Source organism: Furipterus horrens, unplaced genomic scaffold, assembly GCF_987537825.1.
Source record: "Furipterus horrens unplaced genomic scaffold, mFurHor1.1.pri manual_scaffold_9, whole genome shotgun sequence".
NCBI lineage: Eukaryota > Metazoa > Chordata > Mammalia > Chiroptera > Furipteridae > Furipterus > Furipterus horrens.
In genome coordinates this window covers 16990987-17017642 of record NW_028327179.1, presented here as the reverse complement: position 1 = coordinate 17017642, position 26656 = coordinate 16990987, and the positions used below count along the sequence as shown (strand labels likewise).

The following is a 26656-nucleotide window of genomic DNA, read 5'->3' as shown; positions in this document are numbered from 1 at the left end:
TTACAAACAAAATAGTCACAGGATGAAAAGTACAGTTTAGGGAATATAGTCAACCATTTTGTAGTAATTAGGTATGGTATCAGACATATTGGGGTGATCACTTCCTAAGTTATATAAATATCTAACCACTGTGAGACTGATATAATACTGAAGGTTAACTGTAACTGAAATGATTTTTTTAAGTTTAAAGAAATTTTATTGGTATCTTTTTTCTTTAGTATTCATGCCTTGAAGCTAAATAAATGATCAGTTTGTTGTAAGCACTTAAGCTAAGAGACTATTATGACTTTTGAATAAAATCAAAGCTAGTACCATATAGTACATCAAATAACTAGTACTAATACAAGAATGACAACTGTCCTATAAATAACAAAGTGTTATAAACCTCTGTTTATGTTCTCTTTTTCTCTCCCCCATCTCCCACCCCTCTCTCTTTCTAACAAAAACAAAAAGGAAAAAATATTGCTAGAAAATTTGTACAGAATATACGAGGTCTGTATAGAGGATATCCAGCCATGTAATATGAAACATAGAGACATTTATTGAAGAAGATATAAGAAACATTGTACATAGGACAATGACACCTCAGTCCCTTTCAAAGTAGGCACTTTGGGACCTCACACAGTTCTCCCAAATGCCATCAGCTGCTCTGTCATATTTTCCTGACTCACTGATGGTGTGAAATCTCTTACCTTTCAAAGGTAATTTTATTTGGGGGAAAAGCCAGAAGACACAGGGCACCAAATCTGGGCTGTAGCGGGGCTGAGTCACCTGGGTGATTGGATGTTTCACAAAAAACTGCATAACATGTGATGGAGCTGCCAATCACCAGCTGCCCATAGCTGTGACCTTCTAAATCATATGAATAGTTTCTGTGGAGGAATGTTCAAGCTTAATGCAAAATTGGATGCAGATTCGTTGCTCTGTTCACTCAGTCATTTTGAATGCAATGGCCATATAGCACACATGCTCACTCAATGGCATTTTCCACCCCTACTGACTAGTACAGTGAAGTCGTCATTGTTGATGCATGCGCATTCCAGTCCACTCTCTTTGGCTGCCACGTTACATCGATGTCACACAAACCATTCTCTTTGTATTAACAATGGCTGGACTTTCTCTAGATAGACTTTGTATACTCAATTTGCCTACATTCTTGTGTAGCATATTAATTCTCTATAATTACCTTCTCTTTCTCTCTGTGCTACATAAAAGTACCATATTTTTCGCACTATGAGACAAACCTGACCATAAGACGCACCTAGGTTTAGAGGAGGAAAACAAGAAAAAATATATTCTGAACCAAATGGTGTACTAAAATATTTAATAAAATATAACAGAATAATATTTCAACCATGTAAAGTGAACAGCAGTCAACAGCAGTATTAAGAACCACCATCACTGTCATTAACAAATGAGGAGAAACTTTAAGGTTCAAGTACTCTTAGTTTTCTGGGAACTGCAAGAACTCATCATCGCTAGTGTCAGAATTTATGAAGCTCAGTTGCTCACTATCACTGATATCACTTTCTTCACTATCTTCATATGTGATACTATCTTCAGTTCCATCTAAGATATTGCTAATGCCACATTTTTTTTTAATGACCGTACAATGGTTTTATCCTTCACTGACAGGTCAGGTAATACACATCACAGCTTGTAATGCAATATTTTCTCCATAAGATGCGCAAACATTTCCCCCCCGCCCACTTTTGGGGGGAAAAAAGTGCATCTTATGGAGCGAAAAATATGGTAATTGAAAAATATTTAAGATAGACAGAATCTTATTAATATTACCTAATTTAATACCTCACATTCCTTTTTAACATATGTGAAAGACTACCAGTTTCTCTCTCTCTCCTGCCTGATATGTCAGATACAGGTTGTGATTGCATAGTCAGACATTTAGAGGGCAGCCTTGGAGCATAATTATATTAAAATACAGTACAGTCCTGGTCAGGTAGCTCAGTTAGTTAGAACACTGTCGCGATATTCCAAGGCTGAGGGTTTGATTCCCAGTTAGGGCATATGCAGGAATCAACCACTGAATGCATAAATAGGTGGAACAACAAAGCTGATGTTTCTCTCTCTGTGTGTCTCTCTCTCCCTTTCTCTCTCTTGAGAATCATTATTTTTTTAATGATGCAAAGGATGTTCACTGTCAAAAAGAAAATGCTAAAATTCTTTCATTTCTGTACAGATTGCCAAATTTGAAAGTCAGAAAAACTCAGAAATGAGTAGGAGGAAACACTTTTCTTATTTATCTCCCTAGATGATTACATTAAAAGGGTAAAAGTAATAGCTGAAAAAAGAGCAAGCAGGGTAACTTCAACATGGGCTTTTCATTCCAAATAGTTTATATTTTTATTTTTTTAAATATAAAGTAATATATTTTACAAAGAATTAGGACACTTAAGTTATATAATAAATACAATGAAACACTTCTGAGGAAATATCAATTCATCTCAAAATAACTAAATTTATACAATAGAATTTGGTGCCAAATTTAGAAACTCAACATTTGATCCTAGGTTATTTTTTTTTTTTTTTTAGTGTATGGGGATGGCACTGATTAACAAAACTGTACAGGTTTCAAGTGTACAGCTCAAGACATCATCACCAAAGAGGTTTTAGATGAAGACAGTTGAAGTATGAGCTTGCTTGAGTATTTCTTATAGAAAAAGTAAAAAATAAAACATAAGGATTAGAAGAAATTAAAATGCCACAAAACACCAAAAATTAAACGGGTGTGGCTTCAAATTCTTTTCTTTTACACAAGTGGAAAGTAGGCCGCGGTGGGCAGGGGCAGCATTCCATTCTTTATTTTGATGCCATGGTCTTTTCTTCCCTTTTCAAACCTAATTGTCAAATTGGCAATGTTTTTATAACTTAGGTTTTGTTTTTTCAACAGAAGTTAGCTACTTTATTCCTATTATTATTATTTCTGGCCCCTGCATTGGCCTCCTTATTGTTCCTTGCCCAAGCCAGACATACTTCTTTCTGTCTGCGGCATTTACACAGTATATTCCCTCTTCGTGTATTTTTTTCTTTCCAGAAATGCCTGTAGTCCACTCTCTGATGCTTTCCAGTTTTGTTCTAATTTCACCTGGCCATCCTATTTGAAAATGCAAACAACATTCCATCTCGTTTTCACATTCTTAAAAATATTTTTAAAAGTGTAGTTGGCATATAATATTATATCAGTTTCATGTGCACAACATTGTTTTTACACTGGAGTAAAAACAGCCATGCTGATTGAGATATTGCACAATAATAGAGATTATTTGGCTTATTTCAGCAAACTGATTTGACATTTGAAGGTCACATGGCATATAGCTTGATGTGTAGTTGCAATGAATTAACCATACTCCCTTCTTTTCCATTCTGTATGTATTAGTAAAATCCCTGGCTGAAAAGAAAAATCAGTTATTTGTACTTTGCTGATTTGAAGGCTTGGGGTTTTTACATCTGTAAAACATATGTGTCCCTTGGTCTATGTCCTATCATGTGAGGCATGACCGAGCACATATTCCCCAGGCTCCCAGGCTCCCAGGCTCCCCCGGCTCTGGGATAGGTGGGACCCTCCCACACCCATCTAGCCTGAGGCTTTCTGAGGGAAAGTTACACAGGTGATGGAAGTATATGCCACCTTTCTCTCAGGAACTCCAAGTTGTTTATAAACCAAATCTCATATTCAGTTCCTCCAAGTTTTATCAATATGTAGGATAAATTTGGATACATGAAATTAAGGTCTGAACTTTTTTAAGTTCAGGCTAAAATCTAGGTGTATGGTCAACAGCAAAGCAAATTGAATTTTTCTCTTTCCATGGAGTCATTTATCAAATGACACCTGAAAATCTTGACTGAAAAGGAAATACTCTTTATTGTCTTTTAATTATAGTTCTATTACAGGTGTACTCCACACTCTAGGCGTCAGTACTGCAAAGGGTCACATAGTAAAATTTTTTGTTTTGTGGGCTATACACCGTCTCTGTTGCCTGCTCTTTATTTTTTTTTAAATTGTTTTCACAGCATTTTAAAATTTTTAAAAGAACATTTTTTATTACTAAAGCCATACAAAAAACCGGCTATGACTTGTATTTGTTCCTCTGTTCCTAATTTTCCAGCCCTTGTTCTAAATTGAGATGAGAATTAAATTAAAATCCTTGTATGAATGTTTTTATATTGCCTACCACCATCCCACCTAATCACTCTGCACTGCCAGGGATGTCCCTGTTCATAATTAGTGATGTCATATTCAGCTAATATTAAACTTGGTAATCTCCACAACCTTATGACAATCTGTCCTCCCCCTAACTTTAATGCTGATAATTACATTTACCTTCTTAATGGCAGAATTCACTGATGGTCTGTTGACTTTGATGACAGACACTCACTTTTTCTTGTTCCATTCTGTATCCTCAGCACTTAACAAACTTCTGTCTCTGAGTAAGTATTTAATCAACATTCTTTGATTGAATGATTACTTGACTGTTAATCCAGTTCTCTGAATCAGCTGAACTAAGAGAGGAATGACTGAATGCCAGATCAAAATAGCCACTGCCGGGAAGATCATTGAGCAAACAACTAGCTAATGTTTAAGCAAATATCACAAATAATTCAGGCCAACGTTATCTATAATAAGGTATATTTCTATACTTTTCAGTATATATCCTGTTCTTAGGAAAAAACCTGAATGGTTACATGAAGAATAAAAGTATCCGTTTTTTTCCTCAGTTAAGATAAACTAAATTTTAAAGTTGTTCTATTAATTCCAAGTTTATTGGATAAACATCAACTAGTCAATGCCGAACGATAATGAAAGTTCTAAATTCAGTTGCAGAATCAGGAGAATTTGAGCTGCTGTCTCATCTCCCTGCCTCATTATGAGCATCGATCATCCTTGGTTTATTGAATTACTCTTGTGTATATAAGAAGTTGGCAGATTTCACAGTCTAAGAAATGTAGATTTCCAATTCATTCTCTTACGAATTTTCTGTACCTAATTAGGCATGTGACTTTTGAAGACTTGCTCTTGCATTCCAAACATAATAGTATACAATAAACATACCAGTTGAGTTCTTTGAGAACTGAGGCTTACATTTGGAACCAGTGAAGGGTCTATTATGGATAAGTTTTCTTTTGGAGCAGTCTTTCCAAAGTAAAATATTTTGAAGGAATTAAGTTGGCATAATTTTACAGTGATCAGTTAACAATATTTAAAATACTTGGTTTAAATCTCTTTAATATGCATTTTCTCCTTTTTAAATAAGATTTAGAAATTACAGCTTTACTTGAGACAAATTTGCCAGTACTCTTATTGGAAACATGCAGCTGTTTTGAATAGTTGCATAATTTGTGCAATCTAGATGGTTTCTTTGCAATATTTCTAATGTGATTTTCTTTGGTTATAATTGAGATGATATGCCTAAAAATGTCAGTGATTTTCCTTCTTTTAAACAGGATTTCATTTCAGGTGGATCAAGGAGTGAACGTTGTGATATTGTTTCCAATTTAATAAGCAAAGGATGCTCGATTGATTCAATAGAATACCCATCTGTGCATGTAATACCAAGTGAAAATGAAATTAATACCCAGGTGACACCAGGAGAAGTATTGGTCCAGCTGCGTCCAGGTTTGGTGATTTCCAAATAAATCTATGATGATTCTTAATTTGAAATTACATTTAGTTTTATTTGCTCCTATTTACTCTTTTGTGGCAGGCAATATTGTTGTATTGAAAATCACAGTAGGCTCAGAATCAAGAAATCAGAATTCTAGTATTTACTGTGCCTACAGTTAGCCAGCTGTGTGGCCTCTGCAAACCTGACTGCACTATATCATAATAATGGGTTTCCAGACCTGATCACATTGTAGTGTAATTGTGTTCCTGCTCTACTGTGAGCTCTGGAAGAAAGACAGCGTATTTTATTCCACTCTGTTTCTCCAATGTCTAGCAGTGTTGGCATATAGTAAGCATTCCGTAAGCACTTACTGAATTCATTAATGTAATAATTAATTAGTAAGAGATATGAATTAAGCTAAGTCCTTAGAGCCTTTGTGATAAACTTTTAGACACAAAACTACAATTCATAAGTGGCATAGTTAGCTTGAGCAGCATTATCCTGGCCCCCGAGATTAATACATACTTTTTCTCCTATAATTCTCTTGTACTTGACCTTCCAGCACATTGTATTCCAGATTTTGGCATATGTAGTAAGTCATTAGAAACTATTAATTTTCCTCCAGCCCTAGAGAATCCCAGTGTACAACCTCATGTGGCAAGATAAGTTCAGGTACACAGGGATGCATCACTCAATTAAATGCACTTAGTTCTAACCAATATGCAATTGCCTTCAAGCCTTCACTATTTCATTCTGGGTTGATCTTGTCCTGTTATTAAATTTTTAAATAACCATTATTGACATATAACCTCCCTATTCTAAAGCTGAACTATTTCTTCCATGTTCCTGGATTACCAGATAAATAAAGTCCATTTCTTTTTTGGCCCTAAGCATATTCTCAGCTTCCAATTAAAACTGTGCTCTTCACCATATAAAACAATTATACTGCACGGTATGGACATATACGAGCAACATTTGAAAAGGGATACACAAAAAATTAAAGTAAGATTGTGATGCTTGCCACCTTCTGTTGTTTCCATAACAAAATGCCATACACAATGTGGCTTAACCAAGAAATTTATTTTCTCACAGTGCTGGAGGCTAAGTTCAAGTTCAAGGGGCTAGGTGAGTGAGGAAGAGAGAGTGATAGGGAAAGAGAGAAACAGAGGAAGAACTCTTTGGGGTCTCTTCTTATAAGGGCACTAATCCCATCACAAGAGCCCTACCCTCCTGACCTCATCTAAACCCAAAGGCGCTATCTTCAAACACCATCACATTGTAGGTTAAGTCTTCGACATACAAATAGGGGTGACACAATTAGGTCAATAGCACTTGATATATATGAGTAGTTTCAAAGGCCATAAAATATTTTCAGAAATTAGTCATATTTTAGACAAGAAAACTGAATTCCAAAAAGTAAAACTTTTTATAGGCCAATATCTCTGAGCACTGTGCAATAAAATTTGACATTGATACAAGAGGATGAACAAATATTAAATAACAAAGACACTAAGAAAAGTTTCTCCTAAATAAATTCTATCTCCAAGAATAAATTACAATTGTAATCATAGACTATTTAATAATAACAATAATGATATCAACACACATCGAAATATATGGGATGTGGCTGAGGTTGCTCTGAGGAAAATTCAAACTTTAAATACTTTAATTAAAGAAGAATGAACAAAAAATTAAGTATTCAAATAAAAAATACAGGAACAAAAAAGAAATTACCATAAGAGAAACAAGAAGGAATTAATAAGTTAAGAATAAAACAAAATTAATAAAATAGAAATAAAAAATTAAAATTAATGTATAAATCCAAGAGTTGGTTCTTTGTAAAGCCCAATCAAATAAATAAATTGTTGGCTAATCTAATTAAGAAAAGATGACAAAAAGTAAATAAACTAATTATACAGGCTATAACCAGAGAAACAAATAATGGGGGGGGGGAACCTCAAGAAAATATTAAACACTAAAATCTATGGCAAAATGTATAAATCTTGATGATATAGATAATTTTATAGAAAAATATATGATTAAAAAATTGACTCAACAAGAGGGGAAGCCCTAAAAAATCTAAGCTATAAGAAGTTAAGGACACATGAAGCTAGCATGTTATTTTTATCTAATAACTATATCCTTTAAAAATGTCTTTTCAAAAAATATTTGAAGATTTGAAATTATTGATACAAGGTGCATTTTTATAGGTTTGTTACATTTAAATTTATACACTTAAATGAATTTAACTTGTTCCTTTTTGCAGATATAATGGTAGTTGAGTCCTCCCATGACTATAAATCAACAGTTAAAAAGCTGGAAAATTGTTTCAGTGCTGTTTCCACAATGGCAGTGATGATAATGTTAGTAATGACAGTAATGGTAATGAGGCAGGAGGAAAATGGACAGACTTGAGAGAGAACGGGGAGGTAGCATCCTCAGGGGCTGGTGACTGATGACGGGCGTGAGCGCGCACGGGCACACATGGGTTCTGGCTCAAGCAGCTCGGTGAGAGGGGGAAGGCTGCCCTCTGTGAGGGGATGACAGTGAGTACAAACGGAGACTACTGTGGCTGAGGCAGTGACTTATTTGTATGAGGCTGAAGTCCAGGGAAGAGATACAGGCTGGAGACAGACACGGGCGACGTCAGCATGATGGGAAGTGAAGGCGCTGTGGATGAGATCACACGTAGTAGGAGAGTGAAAAGAGAAATGCTTTAATGTCTATCTCAATCATTATGGGACTTGATTTTTATCAATTTCCTACTACTATTTGAATTTATATATGCAAATTAGTGTAACTAATGTGTGTAGGTCTTTCCAACATAGCTATGACAAAGCTATATTTTCTAAAATGCATTTATAGCAAATAGTCATTAAATTGGATCTATTTAGTTCATCTAAACAATTCACTGTGACATCAAAGACATGCCAGCTTTGGAAATAATTTAAAAAGCTTATTGTACCAACTCCAGATACAGAGAAACATCACTCCTCATAATGTACAATAAAAGTCTTTTCCACTGTGATACATATAAGGCTTGAGGGTTTGATATGATGCATACCTAAGCGTAAAATGTATTTATCCCCTAGTTGATTTTATTTCTTTGATTTATTTATAGATAATCACTTTACTCTTTTAAGATAAAAATTAATGACTTTCAATGTAGCATCTATTAAGAATTTTTTAAATTTTACATCATATACTGACTAAATTTTTTAAAGAATGTTAGCAGGACTATATAAAAATATGTATCTAATAATAAATATTAAAAATGAGATTTGAAAGTGACATTTTCTTTTACTTTTCACTTCTTAAACTATACTTTTTTTATTATTTTACTTACCACTCTAACAGAAAAGTAATAACGGAAATAGGTTACTGATCCTAGTTGATGTTCCCTAAGAACAATGAAATGAAAACGTTAGGAAGATAGGAGACAGAAGATAATTCTCTTAATTTTGCTTCAGAGTAATACAGTGTATATGATAAGGATTGGTATAATCTATACTTCACTAATTTAAAAAAAATTTCAAATTTGATTCATTTCAATATTAAAAAGAAAAAAAAGTCCTTTCTTTAGTGTAGCTTAGTTTAAAATAAATGATTTTCCAGGTATTCTTTTTAAATTCAATTTTTTTCAAAAAGAACATAAAAATATAGAAATTATGCATTCCTTGCCCCCACCCCTACACATACACCCCATTTTACCCCCAACAAAAATCAGAACTGTGCTGGAATCGGTGCCTTTCTATTCAAACCAGTCTCATTCTTGAGACGTCTCCTTCCCCTGCCCAAGTATAATTAATGGTAATTGGCTGCTCTTTTTTTCCTGCTGCACTTTTACACGTTCTGCAATGGTTTTTCAATTTCATCTAATTCAGAACATTTTAAAATTATCTTATTTTAATGTCCAGTCATATTTTTTGCAGCCAGTACTTCAGAGATGTCCACACGATTATCTGAGCGATTCAAAATAATTCTGACAACGTTTAATTAATTCTTTGGGCTATTCAAACCAATACTGGCAATAACTCTAAGTAGGTCTCAACTTTCCTCCAAGTCCTCTTTCTCATTCTGTGTAACAGACTCACTTCTTCCCTTTGAAGTTAATTGAAGAAAACAAGGATATGAGCCTTTAGAGTCTCAAAAGGTATGAGGATGAAGCTTTCCTGGAGATAATAATATACATGGTAGCATAAACATTTTGGGGCTAGATGATACTCTTTTCCTTTAAAGAAAGACACTATTTAAGTTCCCCCTAAACTGTGGGAAAGAAATCATAGATATTAGCTTCTTACTATGATAAACATGTGGACTTTTGAAAAGCTATATAAAAATGTGCTTCAGCCCTTGCTGGTGTGGCTCAGTGAATTGAGTGCTGGCCTGTGAACCAGAAGGTCACCACTTCGATTTCCAGTCAGGGCACCTGCCTGGGTTGCGGGCCAGGTCCCCAGTTGGGGGCGTGTGAGAGGCGACTGAGCAGTGCATCTCCTGCACATCGATGTTTCTCTCCCTCTTTTTCTCCCTTCCTTCCCCTTTCTCTAAAAATAAATAAATAAAATATATTTAAAAAATAAAAATGTGCTTCAAATATTGTCTCGTGAAAAAAGCATTTATGAGTGGCTATGCATGTACCAAACCCAGAACCTTCAGAGATGAATAAACAGTTCTTAGCCTAATGTTCTTAGAATCTAGTAATAGTAATGGCAATAATTACTGACGTCGAGTGAGACCAGGATTTGCCTGCTCAGCTCTGAGCAGCTGGTGTGTGTTGAGGGCCCTTGTGTGGCTGGCATTTGGCTGGAGCTCCCTGAATAGCATAGGCCTCCAAGGACTGTGCTTTGCTGATGCTTCACAGGCTCTGCCTGTTGGCTGAGATAACCAACAATATAACAACCTGCAAAATATGCGTAACTGGTTTATTTTGCAATGACTATAAAAACACACAGCCATTCATCTTTAGACAGAGCCGCCATAAACTGCAATGATCCACCAAGATGAAAATACCACGTGACCAGTGCCTGAGGCCTTCAACCATATGTCCCAAGTCAATGATTAAAACACATTTACACAAGTTGTTAAAAAAAAACTTTCGATACTAACCCACATATTAAAGGTCACGCGCCTCCTCGTGAACCACCCTCCCCAATTACACTACCTTGCTGTTTTTCACTGATCCAGCCCTGTCAGATTGCAAGATACTTTCAGAAGGGCAGGCTTTTTCACCAGATACACAAAAAGCAGAGCCTCTCTGGAGGCAGTCTCCTAAGTGGGAGTGAGAGAGTTGGCTGGGCCGGGCAACACACGCCCAATTTCTCCTCCCAAACTCTTGGGCCAAAAAATTTAGCGTTTTACAGTAAAGGGGTTCCCTCTACATAAGGGCAAATTAGGGATGAGTAAATAGCCCCCTTCTTCCATAATTATTATGTATCAGAAAAAAAAAAAAAAACGTACTATTTTGAATAAATTCTTTAATCTGGCTGAAAAACACCTGATCTGTGAAATAAGTTGAAAAAATATTGCTACTTAAGACTGAAAATATGATTTGATAGATTAGAGGATTCCTGTAATAGGTAGATCAGGCTACCAAAAATGTATGCAGTATACAAATTGGTATTTATTAAAAATTCTTTCCACTCAAAATATTCTCTACGGGCAAATAATGACTAACAAAACATCTGCTTTATTACTTACAAGAGTAAAATTCACCATGTATTTAAATTGATAACTTTTCACCATCTCCTTTAAAAAGTTAAATACCGAACTGCCAGGTCTAAAGGGTTGTCCTTGGGTGGTTCCCACAATTCTCCCTGTGGGGACACTCTTCTCATGTAGTTCCTTCCATTGTGATGCCTCTTCAACATACGTTTGAACTGTGGGCTGGACAAATGCTGTCTCCTCTACTGCCCAGGTCCTCAGTGTGGCACTGCTGGGCACTATTCTTTAGACCATTATTTCATTCCTTCCAACAACTAACTGTTGAGAAGAATCTTATCAGGTAATTCTTGATGAGGTACTAATTATTTTGAATAGCTTAATGTGCTTCTCACAGCTCATATGTAAATATGCCTTAACCCAAAAGAATGAATTTATACCTGCATCCAATAAGAGGCAATTTTTCTTAAGATACCTTTCTGGTTTTTGTCAAACCTGAAAGCCAACTTCAAACAAACACAGCCACCTACTCCCTCGTGAGACAGAATGCTGCTTGCTGTCTTCTGCTGTGCTTTTCTCAATACTAGAAATACACATTCACATGGTAATAAATACATTTCCTATTACATTTATATTGAGGTAGTCTACTTGGTATTATTTCTATTTGCCTTATAAAATTGTGAGAAATGCATTGTAGAAGTTGGAAAGTCATAAATTTGTATGGTTTTCAAATTGCCTTAAAATTATTCCTGCATTCCAAATTTCATTCATTGTACACAAATCTGTGATAATTGTTCTATCTCTGAAACACGACTGATTTATTGCCAGCTTATCCTGAGATATGTAAAATAAATACATGATATTTGTCTTTCTTTGAACTAGGAGCTGAAGCTAATTTTATGCTGAAAATTCATCCTCTGAAGAAATATCCTGTGGATCTTTATTATCTGGTTGATGTCTCGGCATCAATGCACAATAATATTGAAAAATTAAATTCTGTCGGAAATGACTTATCTAAGAAAATGGCATTTTTCTCCCATGACTTCCGCCTTGGATTTGGATCATACGTTGATAAAACAGTTTCACCATACATTAGCATCCACCCAGAAAGGATTCATAATCAATGCAGGTATCTTTTGTTTGAGGTGGATTTCATAATGCTAAATGAAAATGTTTTCTTATAAAATCTCACTTTGTTTTTATATAAAAGAATTACTAAATTTTATGGTTTTGTTTTTTTAAATGAGAAAACTTCCAATAATTAGGCTAGCAGGTATATAAATACCTCTTTGAAAATTCTGTTTTAGCTTTTTGATTGCTTCAAATTTGCTGAATTAAGGTTTGTCTCATATATAGTACATATGTTGCCAGTACTGCATCTAGCTTCCCATTGCTGGGTTGTGACTGTTTATAATTTTGCTGCTCATGATGTGGCTTCACAGAAAGTTCGGCTAGCACATGGAGGGTAGGTCATAAGATGAGAATCTGCCCGCTAGAAAGAGCCCTTTCACTTATCATTTCAGAAGTCTAATTTTAAATAGCATATGCCCCGCTATGGAACAAAAAAACTGACTTTAAAAATACAAGTTTCTCACACGAAATTCTAATAAACCTGTGGAACTTTCAGAGAGAAATGTAACTGTTTAGTTCTTCTTTAATAAAGCATTTCATTTTAACATCTTCTTTCCTACTTCCATCAGTGGCCCAGATCGCTTTGCAGTACACACTCTAATTTACCGCGCCGCTGCAGTGGGGCAGGACTGAGACTCCTGCCTTCTCCCTGTGTGGGTGCACCTTAGCAGTGATTCTCGCTGTGTGGGACATCTTGGAATTCTCAAAACAATTTTAATGAACTTTGAATGTTCATCAATAATTACATACCAAGCATCGCTTCTTACAATAGCACAATATTTTAAAGCAATCTAACAATAGCATATAATTTTAACTAAATTCCTAAAAGACATTTCCCAAAAAGTGTTTTTCAGCTATTCCGTGGTCAAATGTAACAGGGAACCACTATAAATTCTTATCTCTTCTTAAAAATTAACACTACATGTTAGCATAGTAAAATCCCTTTTGTATCCAATATTGTATAAGAAACATGTTTAATCTTCTTTATTCTTTGAACACCAAACTGCTATATTCCTATTTCCTAATTGCAAAGACATATTCACCAATATTGAACTTTTCTCTGATTTTATAAAGTACGGATTTTCTCTAATAAAATTCCCTTGACAAAAATATAAAACAAAAACCAAAAGCTGTATTACCTTCTCAAACCAACCACACAATTTTACCGTGAGTAGCATTTTGGATCTTTGAAGGAAGCATAGCAAAACAGAATTTGCATTTCTCCTTTACCCGTACAGTGACTACAATTTAGACTGTATGCCGCCCCATGGATACATCCATGTGCTGTCTCTGACGGAGAACATCACTGAGTTTGAAAAAGCAGTTCACAGACAGAAGATCTCTGGAAACATAGATACCCCCGAAGGAGGTTTTGATGCTATGCTCCAGGCCGCTGTCTGTGAGGTAAGAAGTTTCACACCATCAAGTGTTTGCTCAAATGCAAAATTCCCCAAGAATTTAGGATTCTTATTTTGTTTTTTGATTTATGGAGTGAAAGCGGCATAGAAGAATACCTTCTACCTCTTATTCATCAAGCCATGTTATTCATCTTGGTATGTGTCCAGGACAGAGAGGCTAAATTTGGAGTGGGCTATAAATAGGAAAAGATAAAAGGGAAAGAATAACATGCATTTGGAAAATGCTTTTCAAAAGGGCTGCTCTTTTCACTCACCAACACCCAAGGAAGAACCAGAAAGTGCCTGTTGTTCTACTCACATGATGTTGGGTGCTCTGCACTCAAACATGGCTTGTTCTTCCCCTGGGGGAACACCAGAAATCTCTAGCCAAGAGCTAGTGTGGTCAAATGGCAGTGGTAAAATAGAGAGTATACAAGTAAAAGTTAATTCTGTTTATGAAACAGCATTGTATTTCTGCACATCATTCTAGCCTGACTTAAATGTTGGTGCACTTGAACTTAATGTTTACTTAGGATAAAGACCACAGTACAGATCTATGTTATTGTACAAGGTCTAATTACATGTTTATTTTAAGAGTCATATTGGATGGAGGAAAGAAGCTAAAAGACTGCTGCTGGTGATGACAGATCAGACTTCTCATCTGGCTCTTGACAGCAAATTGGCAGGCATAGTGGTGCCCAATGATGGAAACTGCCACCTGAAAAATAACGTCTACGTCAGATCAACAAGCATGGTAATTCATGTCGCTGCTGCATCTTAGTAGTTATGACTCTTGGTTGAAGTATAAGTTTAAATGGGCAATTCAAGCTATTCTTGTACCAAGAAATTACCTCAGTGAGCATCATACATAGTCAGGATAAGTCATGAGAGAGTTCTGTAATGAAATCTATAAATGCTAGTCAATAAAATATAAAGCTAAAATATTTTGACACCTAGCAGCTGACTTACTGATATGCTACAAAGCACTATATAATTTATGAAAGCAAAAGTGATAGAAGAGCTTACTTTTTGTGCAACTGAAGGACCGAAGAAGGGAAATGTGTGTGTGTGTGTCTGTATAAAATACATATATATCTTTGCTTAATATAAACTAGTTAGGCAGGGTTGGTATCTACAAACATACTAAGGATTGGTAAGAAAAGTGTATTTGGCCTGAGGAAACTTCACAATATACAGATAGAATCTAAGTAGAGACAAGGAAAAAAAACAAACAACAAAAAAAGTCCAGCTTTCAGTATTCTGTACCTCACTCCTTCCCTGTGAAGCTTATCTATGTTTAGGGCTTTATTTTTTGAAATTAGTGAATACCTGGATTGCTTCCTAAGGGTGTTTCAGCTCTGAATCATATATTTACACATACTCTCCTAATTCCATCTCTTCCCCAGCATTATCTGTTTTACATGTGGAAAATCTACTGCACAAAGCATCATTTATTTCTGACATTGACACATACTTATACATTCATGCAAATGTTAGAACAGAAACTTGCAAACTTCCCCAGATCTTCATCTAGCATCTCAGGAATTTTTTCCCTGGCGCCCCTAGGCCAAAACAAAAACAAAACAGAACAAAAAAAAAAAAAAAAAAGCCTGACAATTCTGTTTATTAAGTAGTCAGGTCCAAATAACTTAACTATTTATGTCCTAAAAACTTAGCAGCCAGTTTAAAAATAATACACAGCATGACCCACATATACATATAGTTGTGTCATTCTTAGTAAGTTACTAATGGGAACTTCCAAGCCTTCGAATCAGATTGGCCATCACCAGCCTCGTTTTCTGTTTCACACTGATTTGCATCATGGTCAGCCTTGTAAATACTTGATGTCCTCTAAAGAAACAGAACCAAACGTAATCTGAAAACTGTGAACTACCTCCAGGCACCTGAGACATGCCAGGTATCTCTGTATTTCCCTTGAAAATTTAAGACATTTCAAGGCACCTTGGTGAGTGTACTGCTGTGCTCCAAGGCCCTTCATGCCCAGTTTGGGAGCCGTAAAGTTAAAAGCATGTAAGTTATGCTGAACTGTGTGTGGTTCCCATGAGTAAAATTTAAATTGATTAAACTTAGTTCATCTGAACACCCTACCAGACTTATTGAAAGTCTAGAGGGGCAATTGTACTATCACATAAAACAAGTTCAATCCTTGGTTAGTTTAGTCTCTTGAAGGCAGCCTCAGATTTTAAAGATTTTAAAAATTAACTAGAGTTTGCATTTGAAATCTAGGACTGGGGGTTATTCCAGCTGTGTCTTTCCCTTCGTTAGTTCTCTTCTACTCAGTCACATTTCGCTTTGGTAGGCCCATCCACTTCAATTTAGTCATTTCTTATCTTTCCTTCCTTCTAGTTAACCTCTTTTAATCTGAGGTAGAGTTTAAATTTATTTACTGAGGAGTGGAAGAGGAGACAAGAGGAATTATTTTGTTGTGAGACAAGGAGAAGCTTTTTTAAGGAAAATAATAGTCACATTATTCTCAAATGCCATTGCATTACTCTTCTGAAGTTTGAGCACAATTGTATTTTAGAGGGTGCTGTTGCTCATCTAGGAAGGATTTCTTAAGGCAAAGAAATGCTCTCATAATTTTCAACATGTGCCATGCCATATAACCTTAGGGAAATAAATTTTAATCTTGTAGAATTTTATAAAGTATTCAGGCTCCTACGAGTTCAGGACTCTGCATATGCTTTCATGAACTTCATTTGCTTCCTTCAACATTGTTCCACCGACTTAAAAGAATGAACATTCCCTGTGTCACCGGTGTGTACTCAGTAAAAAATAAAACAAGGAGTAGTGTGTGTTAATATCTTAGAAAAATACTTTTATGTCATGGTAGGTCTGTGTTTTAAGGGATCCTCTTCATAAGAGTTCTCATTCCTTTCATTTCTAGGGGCACTGCCCTAAAGTAAAAGTTGGAGCATTTTGATTGACCCCTTGACTCTGTATTTATATATACACGATGTGCCATTGCTTTAGATCCAAAGCTACCCTGAACCTGACTCTACTCATATTTACTGTTCATTTTAAAATGACCTCCATCTTCTCCTATTTGGCCATTATAGAGAAATTTTAAAAGATAAAAGACAAGCAATCAAACACTTTGCTTCCTGAATTTATCTCGGCCAGCCAATATCCATAATGTTGAATGCCATCTGAGTTTCTTAGTCCAAGATTCTGATCGATTTATTCATAAAAGGAAATAACTGATAAAAGACTTTCTATGTCTAAATTACCTGGGCCAGAGTTCTGCTGCTTGTACGCAGAGCTATTTCAATGTGAACTCCAATAACAACTACCTCATTTTGTGTATTTACTAACCAAAACCACTGTAGCAAACACTGCACACAGAATCAAATTTCGTCGTCGTCGGTGGCGGCGGCAGCCGTCCGTCTCGAGAGACGATGGTGTAGCTTCTTAAGAGTCTATCTGCACCGCCGAGAATGGCTGTGCAGTCCGACTCGGGAGTGACTCGGTATCTGTCTCCTCCCGTGTTGAATCGACATCTTGCGATGACGCTGGAGTGTCCTCTCCAGTGAAGCTGAAGCTACAGAGCCTGGGCAGGGTGATATGGAGGGTCTGCTGTTGCCCATGCAGCAGACCCCCCCTCTCTTCGCAGCTGAAGGGTCCAAGGGAAAGACGGAGTCAATACAGCTTGGCTTCAGGTGCGCCGCAGGAGTTGCCGGTGTTGACTACAACGTCAAACCGCCTTAGGGACTCCGGCTCCGGATTTTCTGTCGGGGTTTACTCCCTTAGCCTTTCCCCTGAAGAGGTATGCCGCAAGGCAGCGGAGGTTTTTTGGAGTCAGAGTTTTCCTTCTCTGATGTGCCCTGACTGGAAGATCGAACCAGCGACACTTAGCTCGCAGGCCGACGCTCAATCCACTGAGCCAAACCAGCCAGGGTATGTTTTTCTATTAACACAGAACTAATGGTAGAAGAATTAAGCTGACTAAGGAGAGACAGATAAAAAGTTAATAAGTAACAAAGCTGGGGATCAGTCCAGTTTAGTCTTATAATATTAAAATCTAAAATCTATATTCTTAACCACCTTGCCACAGTGTTTCAAGGGAAAGTAGAAGAAATAGAGCAATGAAATTCTGTTGTAATTTTTGCTCTTTCTGGTTGCAGTCTAACTTGTGGAAGAAATAAAGCAGATAATTTGGCTTCCGTAAATTATAAAACAAGATATAATTTTAAAGAGTTTATATTTATACATTATTACAGTATTATATATGGCAAATGATGTTATACTATTAAATAAATTACACTTTCCATGGCTTTTTTCTCCCAAGTGCTGGAATGAAAAACTTTAGTAATGTAGTTTTGTAATTAGCCAATAATAATGGCAGTTTAAAATATGATATTCTTTTGAAAATGGTAGATGTTAGTATCAAAGTTGTTAATGGTGTAGAAGATGGGCTATTAATACTAAACGTTTGGAATTTTATTCACCCCGTCTTCCCACCCACCACCTCCAGGGTAGGTCCCAACCTCACACAGAGCCCTCACAGTCATTCACCCTCCCTTTGGTGGAGGGCAAGACTAACACCAGGGTCTCCAGTAACAATAAAAGGGGGCCAGGAACAAGTATTTGGAAGAGGCACACAGGTCATGCAGTGAACCCTTATTAATGGGAGTTTTTAATGTTGCTCTGACTCTCAGTCCTGGATGACGAAACACATTCAGGCAAGATTGTTCCATCCTTTTCTCATTGTATTTAGTCGCTTAGGTCTGGTGTTTCTTTCCCTACTCGGTCTTCTTTTTTTCTGTGCCTTATAGTCAGTGATTCTTCATCCCTCCTATCCCATAACTCATCAGAATTTCCTTATTGTTGGTGTCAGAGTTTATTCCCCCTCACTGGGATAGACTAGCTGCTGAATTGATCACCGCCTTAGAGGACTAAAGCTGAATTGCAAAAGGCATGTAAGGCACTCTTCAAGAGTTTTGCTTCCTTGTGGGTAAAAAATGTCAACGTTCTGCTTCTGACTTCTCGTGCAACTTTGTGTAACATGCTCTCGATGTCTAGTAAAAGCCAGTTAAAAAGCTTTCTTTTTGCCATGTATCTCAACTACTTGGAATTATATTCAATTTTTCCAGGACTGCAAATGAGAAAGAGAGCTTGAAAAGATACTTTACTAATTTAATCCATAACTTAGCCACCTGGGTTAAAAAAACAAAGAAATTTCCATAAAGTTGTTATATTTATTTGTGGGTTTATTTTTCTGATTGGGCTATTTCTGACATTTTGCTAAATCTGCTGATATCAGACAACATTCCGTTAAGGATACATACAATTTTAATCTTTTAGTAAAGAGATCATTATTTTGCACTGTGACCAAGAAATAGCCTCTTCAACTTCAGAAAATGTTAAACATCTCCTTTTTTCTGCTTCTGGGCTTCTTCATTCCAGACATTTTTATTTTACTAATAAACATACTAATTTGCTGAGCACTCACTTTGTGCTGGGCACCATTCTGATCATATTGCTTATATTCTCTTATTCGAACTTCCCCACCACCATTCTAGTTGAGGAAACTGAAACCTAGAGGCGTCAGGTTAATTCATGCAAGGGCACAGAACTACTACAAACCTCAGAGTCAAGACCCACACCTACGCTCTTTGAAGCCAGAGCCCACCGATGTGCTTCAGCCCAACGCTGTGCTGGCTGCCTCCATTTATGGCCATGGCCCTGAGCTAGGGCATCTGCCAGACCCTTCTCATGCCTTAGCTCATTAAGTCTCCGTGTCAGCTCGGCATGATAGGCATCATCTTACCCATTCACAGTAAATAAAGTGGAGAGGGAGAATAAATACATTTCCCAAGGTACCTGATTCTCAGACCTCTAGCTTGCTGCATATGCCACAATCTTAACACTAACTCAGCATGGCTGCTCTTCAGAAAACCAGTGAATGCAAGTGATTGCACTGAAAGGAGCTATATTAGAAGTCATTTAAAAAACATTTTAAGCATTTTCAACTCTGAAGATTCTTCCTAAATGTTTTAAACACTTGAGAATGATATATTTCTTAAGCCCAAATTAATCCAGCGTTCCTCATTTTGTGTAATACCGAATCCTATAGCTGACGAAATAGAATAACCCCAAATCTGCTACCTGTTGTCATAGACTGAGGCTTAACAGCACAACAGTTATTTAAAGTCAAGTGGAGAAGCTACCTAAATGAAAACAATCATTTTAAGGGGAAAAAGAGATGTATTAATATATATTTAGTGTCAGAATAATAATAACAGTAATTCTAATTTGGCAAACTGAAGCTTATAATAAAAATTTTAACCTTATTTCATGATTTTTACTTTATTTTTTCTCTGTTTAATATTGCACACAAATATAACTTCTTAAATTAAAGAGATAAGATCAGTTTACAGTGTTGGCATTTTGGGGCTTTATAAACATGCAAAGTCAGGAAAGTAAAGGAAATGTCACCCAGGCAGAATACACCTAAAAAGTTTTGAGTCCATGTGTAGTCGTTCGTTTGTTTGTTTTAAATAGTGTTACGGCTTTTAAAACTAACAGTGTCTGCTATCAGCTGCTCTGTGAACTGTCTTAAATTGTAAATGCCATGAGAGCAATAACGACATCAATAACTTCAAAGTTATTGACCTAATTTGAATGCTTTTCATGGTAGCAGTAAAACAGCCAGAAAAATGATTTGTGCTAGGAGTATTTAGCTTATTTTTTTCTTTTAGATTTAAGGCAGACGTTGCACACAGAGTCACCTGGGCCAGGCTTAGACTAGCACTGCTTTCATTGAGATAATGGCTCTGAAAATGAGAAAAAATAACGGTTTGCAAAGTGACACAATGAAAACAAAATCTGATGGAAGTATTTATGGAATGGAATGTTCCAATTACATTATATGTTTCAGTTAATATGAAAGCACAGCACTTTTTATTACCACTCTTATTGATTGAAGAGCTTACAAAAATTGTTAGTCCATGCCCCTCACTTCAGTAACTAAGATATCATGATTACAACTGATACTGTGTTGGGCAAGAGCTGCAAACTCAAACACTTCAGGGGCCAGGTACTAAGGATAAATAAGTTAGGTAAGTCAAATAAAGTGCATCTAAGAGCCCAACATCTAGCCTTTAGTAATGGCCTCCAAGTGTATTTTGTTAAGTCTTTTATTGAAAGCTGCCTTTTATTAGGCAGTCCTATGGTATCTGTCCCTTACATTTAGATAATTCCCCCCAACAACCCAGTGAGGTGCAGTTACTTCTGTTACCTCCATTTTATAAATGGGAAAACAGACGCACAAAAAGGATCAGAAACTTGTGTGTGGTCACACAGCCCTACGTAGTATTGCCAATAGTAAATGCCAAGCAGTGTGCCATCAGGACGTGAGCTTCTGCTCACCATTGATCTAAGTTTAGTAATTACAGAATGGTAAGTAAAGCCTTTCCACATATTAACCCATTTAATCCCCGCCAGGACTCTCAAAGGTAGACACTAGTATTTGCACCTCCTTTATACATAGGCACACTGGATCACAGAGAGGTTAAGACAGCTGACCAGGGTCACAAGTAGGAACTGCAGAGCCAGGAGTTGAGGTCCCAAGGTGTCTGTTTCCAGAGCCTCTAGAAGCTCTTCTATGGTTCTCAACTGGAGCGATTTTGCCCCCCAGAGGACATTTCAGTGTCCAGAGTCATTGTGGTTGTTACAACTGGGGGAAGTGGGAGAAACTGAAATCTAGTAAACAGAGGCCAGGGTTGTTGCTAAGTGTTCCCCACTATACAGGACAGCCACCTACCCACAACACAGAATACCTGACTCCCAAATGTCAGTGGCGTCATTGATAAGAAACCCTGATCCATGCGATTACTGCTGTGTAGTCACGTACATAGAAAAGAGGCTGCAAACACATAAAATCTTCATCTCTAAATAAACCCCTGTTATAAGATTGTTTTCATGTTATTTGTGTCTTCTAAAAAGTGAACTGTAAAAAAAAATCCAGATAATTGAGTCCTTTAATGAAGACACTGGGGTATTTTTGCATATTATGATATTTTATACTACAAATTCTATGTTATTTTACAAAATTTTTTTATGAACTTCACTTCTATGAAGAGAATCTTAAAATCTTGAACACTTCTTTTTTGCCACTACATATGCACATTATTAAAATTCTCCAGGACATCTCTACACAGTTATCTCTTTAACCAAAATTGCTTTCAGTGAATCTTTCTTACCTCCTCTTCCCTTCTGACATTTTTAAGTAATTTCCCACAAGTCACAGCAAAGGTGTTGGTGAAGAAGAAAAATGTGAAAGGAATCCCTTTGCCCTTAATTACATAGCCGCTGTCTTGGCACATTGCTTCCCCTTCTTCCTGGAATGCCTGTTATCTCTATTAATTATTTTCAGAGTTTAGAGAAACAATATGTAAGGAGTTAGACAAAGGGGGAGTTAGGGATGGGGAGCAGCGACGTCACCACAACAGCTGGCTGAGAGGGAGTGTTCCTGCCAGTGAAATACAAGACATAAAAGATAAAATACTTAAAAGATAATGTGCTTCATGGGGAAAAGGGGAAGGGGTTTCAACAATGCTCATTAATCCACAGCTCTCCTGCCAACGTGGTTTATTTAAACATCTGTTTAACATTGGTTATTTTAACAAATCTGCATCAAGGTACTTGGAATTTTCTTTAAAATAGATTTCTTTCTAGGGTTCAAAAAATGTGTTCTTTTAAGCTTAAGAATCCAACTGACTTTTTTTAAATGAGCTTCTGACTAACCTAGAACTTCCTAGATTTAAATTTTGTGTACTTTTGGTCAGTGCGACTTCCTGTTTTTGAAAGGGGAAAGCGACTAAGAAAGCTCCCAAAGCTGCTTACATCCTGGACTGCCCTTTAAATATTGGTTTTTATGTGAGTTAAGTATAAACTGGTTAAAAACATATGGATTAAATTATCCTTATAATATGAATGGTTTGTAAAATTAAGAAGAGGGGATGCTTGGCAAATTGTGATTATTTCTTGTAAAAGCAAAAATATTTGAAAAGTAGTTGTTGCCATTAAAAAATACTTCAAATACAGCTAGATGTATCCATCCTTTACTTGTCTCTTTAATTTACTAGCATTATTCAAACTATCATAAATCTCTTTTAAGAGTATATATATTATTAGGAACAAGGAATATAATTTACCTGGTAGAATTTATATTTGGGGGGTTATTTTTCTATTACTTTAAAATTATATTTTAAGAATTGCTCTGGGCAAAATGTTTTCTGTGGAAATCCATGTGGTAATACTTTTTAAACTTCTTCATAAATTGGTTTCATATCACATTTAAAAGCAGTCCATAAAAATTTGATTTGCTTTTACTACAGCAATTATGGATTATATAAACATAAAAGCATATTTGTTATGGTTATTGTCTTAGTCCATTTGGGCCACTATAACAACAAAAACAAACAAACAAAAAAAACATAAACTGGGTGGCTTATAAACAACAGAAATGTGTTCTTCACAGTTCTGGAGGTTGGGAAGTTCAAGAACCAAGCACTGGCAGATTCAGGGTCTGGTTAGAGCCTACATTCTGTTTCATAGATGACAGGGTCTAGCTGTAACCTCACTTGGTGGAAGGGGCAAGGGAGCTTCTTCCACTGATCCTCTTGTATAAGGGAACTAATCCATTCATGAGGGCTCCCCCTTAATGACTTAATCATCTCCCCAATGCCCACCTCCTAATACCATCGCCTTAGGGGTTAGGATTTCAACATATAAATTTGGGGAGAGGGAACACAAATATTCAGATCATAGCAGTTGTTCATGTTAGCGATACTATTTTTTAAGCACAAGGCTATGTCTTGGGTGTTGTATATAATTTAATATCTGGGTCATAGAAATTAGGCTATAAGCAAAACTAATAAACTTAGCTCTTTAATAAGTTCACATATTTGCCAAAATACAGAAATGTTAACCAAGATGGTCTAACAAAAGTTTCCCTTAAGAAAACAATTTTTAAAAAAAGAAGAAGAAGAAAACAATTAGCATTGGAGGGTGGAAAAGAAAGTAAAAATTACAAAATAATCTGAACTTGAGTCACGTGATATAATTAGGCTCAGTATGGTCTTTGGCTAACGTAACTAGGCGCCAATGGATAGGTGGAGGCCAGCGCATGTCAAGTTTGGCATCACTTCTCAGCGAGGTATCTAGTGTGAAGTTGTTATCTGAGATTATTAGTTTTTTCTAGAAGAGCATTTATAGAAAGAAAAAATATCAAGTACCTCAATATGGCAATTTCCAAGTTGTCGGATTTCTCATATTTACTGAATTAAATTTTATTCTCCTTCTCTCATCCCAAGCTTTCTCACTACCACAAAGAATGTCATAGTTGGATCTACATAAGCTTTGTTATCAAAGTAAAACAGATTTTTAAAATATACATACATATGGCAAAAAGGTTAAGCAGAATGACAGTAACTTGAGAGATCTGTAATCTACACCTTGTAGAAGCTGTGGGAAGTAAAAATCATGATAACTGACATTGGTTTTGAGCACCTACTCTATGCAAGAAACTAAATTGTTCACATACATACTGTTATCTTCTTCATCTTGCCAGCAGCCATGGAAAGCAGATACCATTCACATGTTAGAGAGGATGGTCCCGAGGTAGAACTTTTATCGTGAAGTGACAACCTGGGATTTGAGTACAGAGTTTTAGGGTTGTAAACAGAGTTTGTACTATATCATGTTATATATCACATATATATGTATATATGTGTGTGTACAGGCACATATTTGCATTTCAACATTTTTTAATGAATTTTGCCTCAGAATTTGATTGCCACTAATGAGTCTGTTTCTGAATATTAAATTATCTTTCAGTTATACCACTTCGATCCCCATGTAAATCTAAAGAGGTGCTAAGCACTCCATACTATATCAAATTCCGCCCTTTTCATTTTTCTGAGCTATATGTTTTTATGGATCTTTTATCTACAAAAACTCTTGAATACATTAATGTTTATCTTACTTTTTTAAAGAAGTTTAATGTCTCTAGTAAAACCATAACCTTTTCTAACAAAAGACATGTTTATGTCAGGCACTTGGTTTCCCTCATAAGAAATGTTTGGATAGGTATGGGATCGAGCTACTAAATTTCACTCTCTCCTTTATTTCATTGTCCATTAACAGGAACATCCCTCACTAGGCCAACTCTCAGAAAAGTTAATAGACAACAACATTAATGTCATCTTTGCAGTTCAAGGAAAACCGTTTCATTGGTATAAGGTATGTTCTTTCCCATAATATAAAAATTAAAATGTTTGCCTTGGTAGTTGATACTAAAATACTTCTTAAAATCCCAAGTAAGAATTCTAGAGTTACTGTACTTTGTATACTCTAAATTGAATACTGTATTAACTATACTACACAGTGTCCTGAGTTAGTGTTTATGTAAAAATTCTATCTATAGGACCTAGAACCAAGTATGGGCACTAATACTTAGTGTAGTACTGTGAAAATTATGCAAAGGACATTTACATACCTTACAAAGTGATCACCCTGACAAGACTACTCCCTATCTGGCACTGTACATACTTATTACAATGTTACTGACTATATTCCTTCTGCTGCTTTTATTGCTTTTGCTTCCTCTTTGTCTGCTATTTATTATTTCTTGATAGTGTTATTAGCTCTAGAAGTTTCTCCCTGCTCTATTAAAAAAAAAAATTCACTGCCTGATAAACCATAAAACCAGGCAGGCTTATTATTAATTGAGTTGTGTGCAAAGTAAGAATCAATAGGTTCTGAACACCTGACAAGCTCTGCTCTGAGTCCTGTATGGACGCTGATAGTCACCTACTTTAGCTGTCCAGAGACATTTTTATCAGTCACCTTCATCTGAGTTATGACAGCTTCTTAACGCATCTCCCAAATGCATCATCCGCCTGACTGCAGGATGATCTATTTAAATCGTAAGTGTGGGCAGAGTGCTGCCTAAAGTAAAATGTTCCCAGAGTCCCCCCTGACTTAGAGGACTGAGTCTTTCATGTGGCATAAGAGACCATCTGGTCCCTGTTGCCTCTCTGGACTCATCCCCTACTATTCTTTGCCTTACACTTGTCCCTCCAGCCATGCTTCTGATTCTCCTGTGCATGCCCTTCACCAGACTTTCTCTCCTTTGTGCCAAGGTTCTTGCTAAGTATCCACCATTCCTGGAAGCCCTTCTCCCTCGATACTTGGCTAACTCTTACTCATCCTTTAAGGCACAGCTCATGTGTCACCTCCTCCAGGAAACAGTCCCCGACAACCTCCCCCAACCATCAAATGCTTGCTGGGTATCCCTCTCATTAGGGTCTGTACATTCTTCCTATTGCTTCACTGTGCATTGTTTTTTGAAATTGTCATTTATGTACCGATGGGATCCTTCAAAATGGACGCTAAGTGGTCTAGCAATTTAGTGTCTTCAAAGTAGTACCCAATAGGTGCTCAACAAAGGTTTTATAAATGGATTTTTTAAATCTGTGAGAGATACATTTTCCCTATAACCTGAGATGCCAAGTTGTTAGTGTCTAAGTAGTGGCTGGCATATAGCAGGAGCTTATGATACTTGTGAAAGATAAAAATTAGTGGATAAATGGATTTTAAGTTTTCATAATGTGATTTCACATAAGTTATACATCCTTCATTCTAGTCAGACTGGTTTCTTCTCTGTTCTTATTTCATCTAACATAAACCTTTAAACCTTCACTAATTCTTTTTCTCACTAGGAATACCTAAAGTCTCCATAATTTTTAATAATTAAGAACATCCATCAAGAACACTTGCTCCATGAAGCTTCCACTTGTGACTGATATTTTTCTCCAG

The 26656-nt window shown here is 36.3% G+C and overlaps 1 protein-coding gene across 1 annotated transcript in view; it reads left to right on the top strand.

Annotated features, from left to right (window-relative positions):
- The window catches only part of ITGB8 (integrin subunit beta 8), a 75745-nt gene that overhangs the window by 32091 nt on the left and 16998 nt on the right, over positions 1-26656 (top strand). Inside the window, exons 3-7 of the mRNA XM_090287128.1 lie at positions 5464-5635; positions 12165-12411; positions 13652-13817; positions 14406-14564; positions 24983-25078. Coding sequence (XP_090143254.1) covers positions 5464-5635; positions 12165-12411; positions 13652-13817; positions 14406-14564; positions 24983-25078 — 840 coding nt within the window. The remainder of the gene's footprint in view (positions 1-5463; positions 5636-12164; positions 12412-13651; positions 13818-14405; positions 14565-24982; positions 25079-26656) is intronic.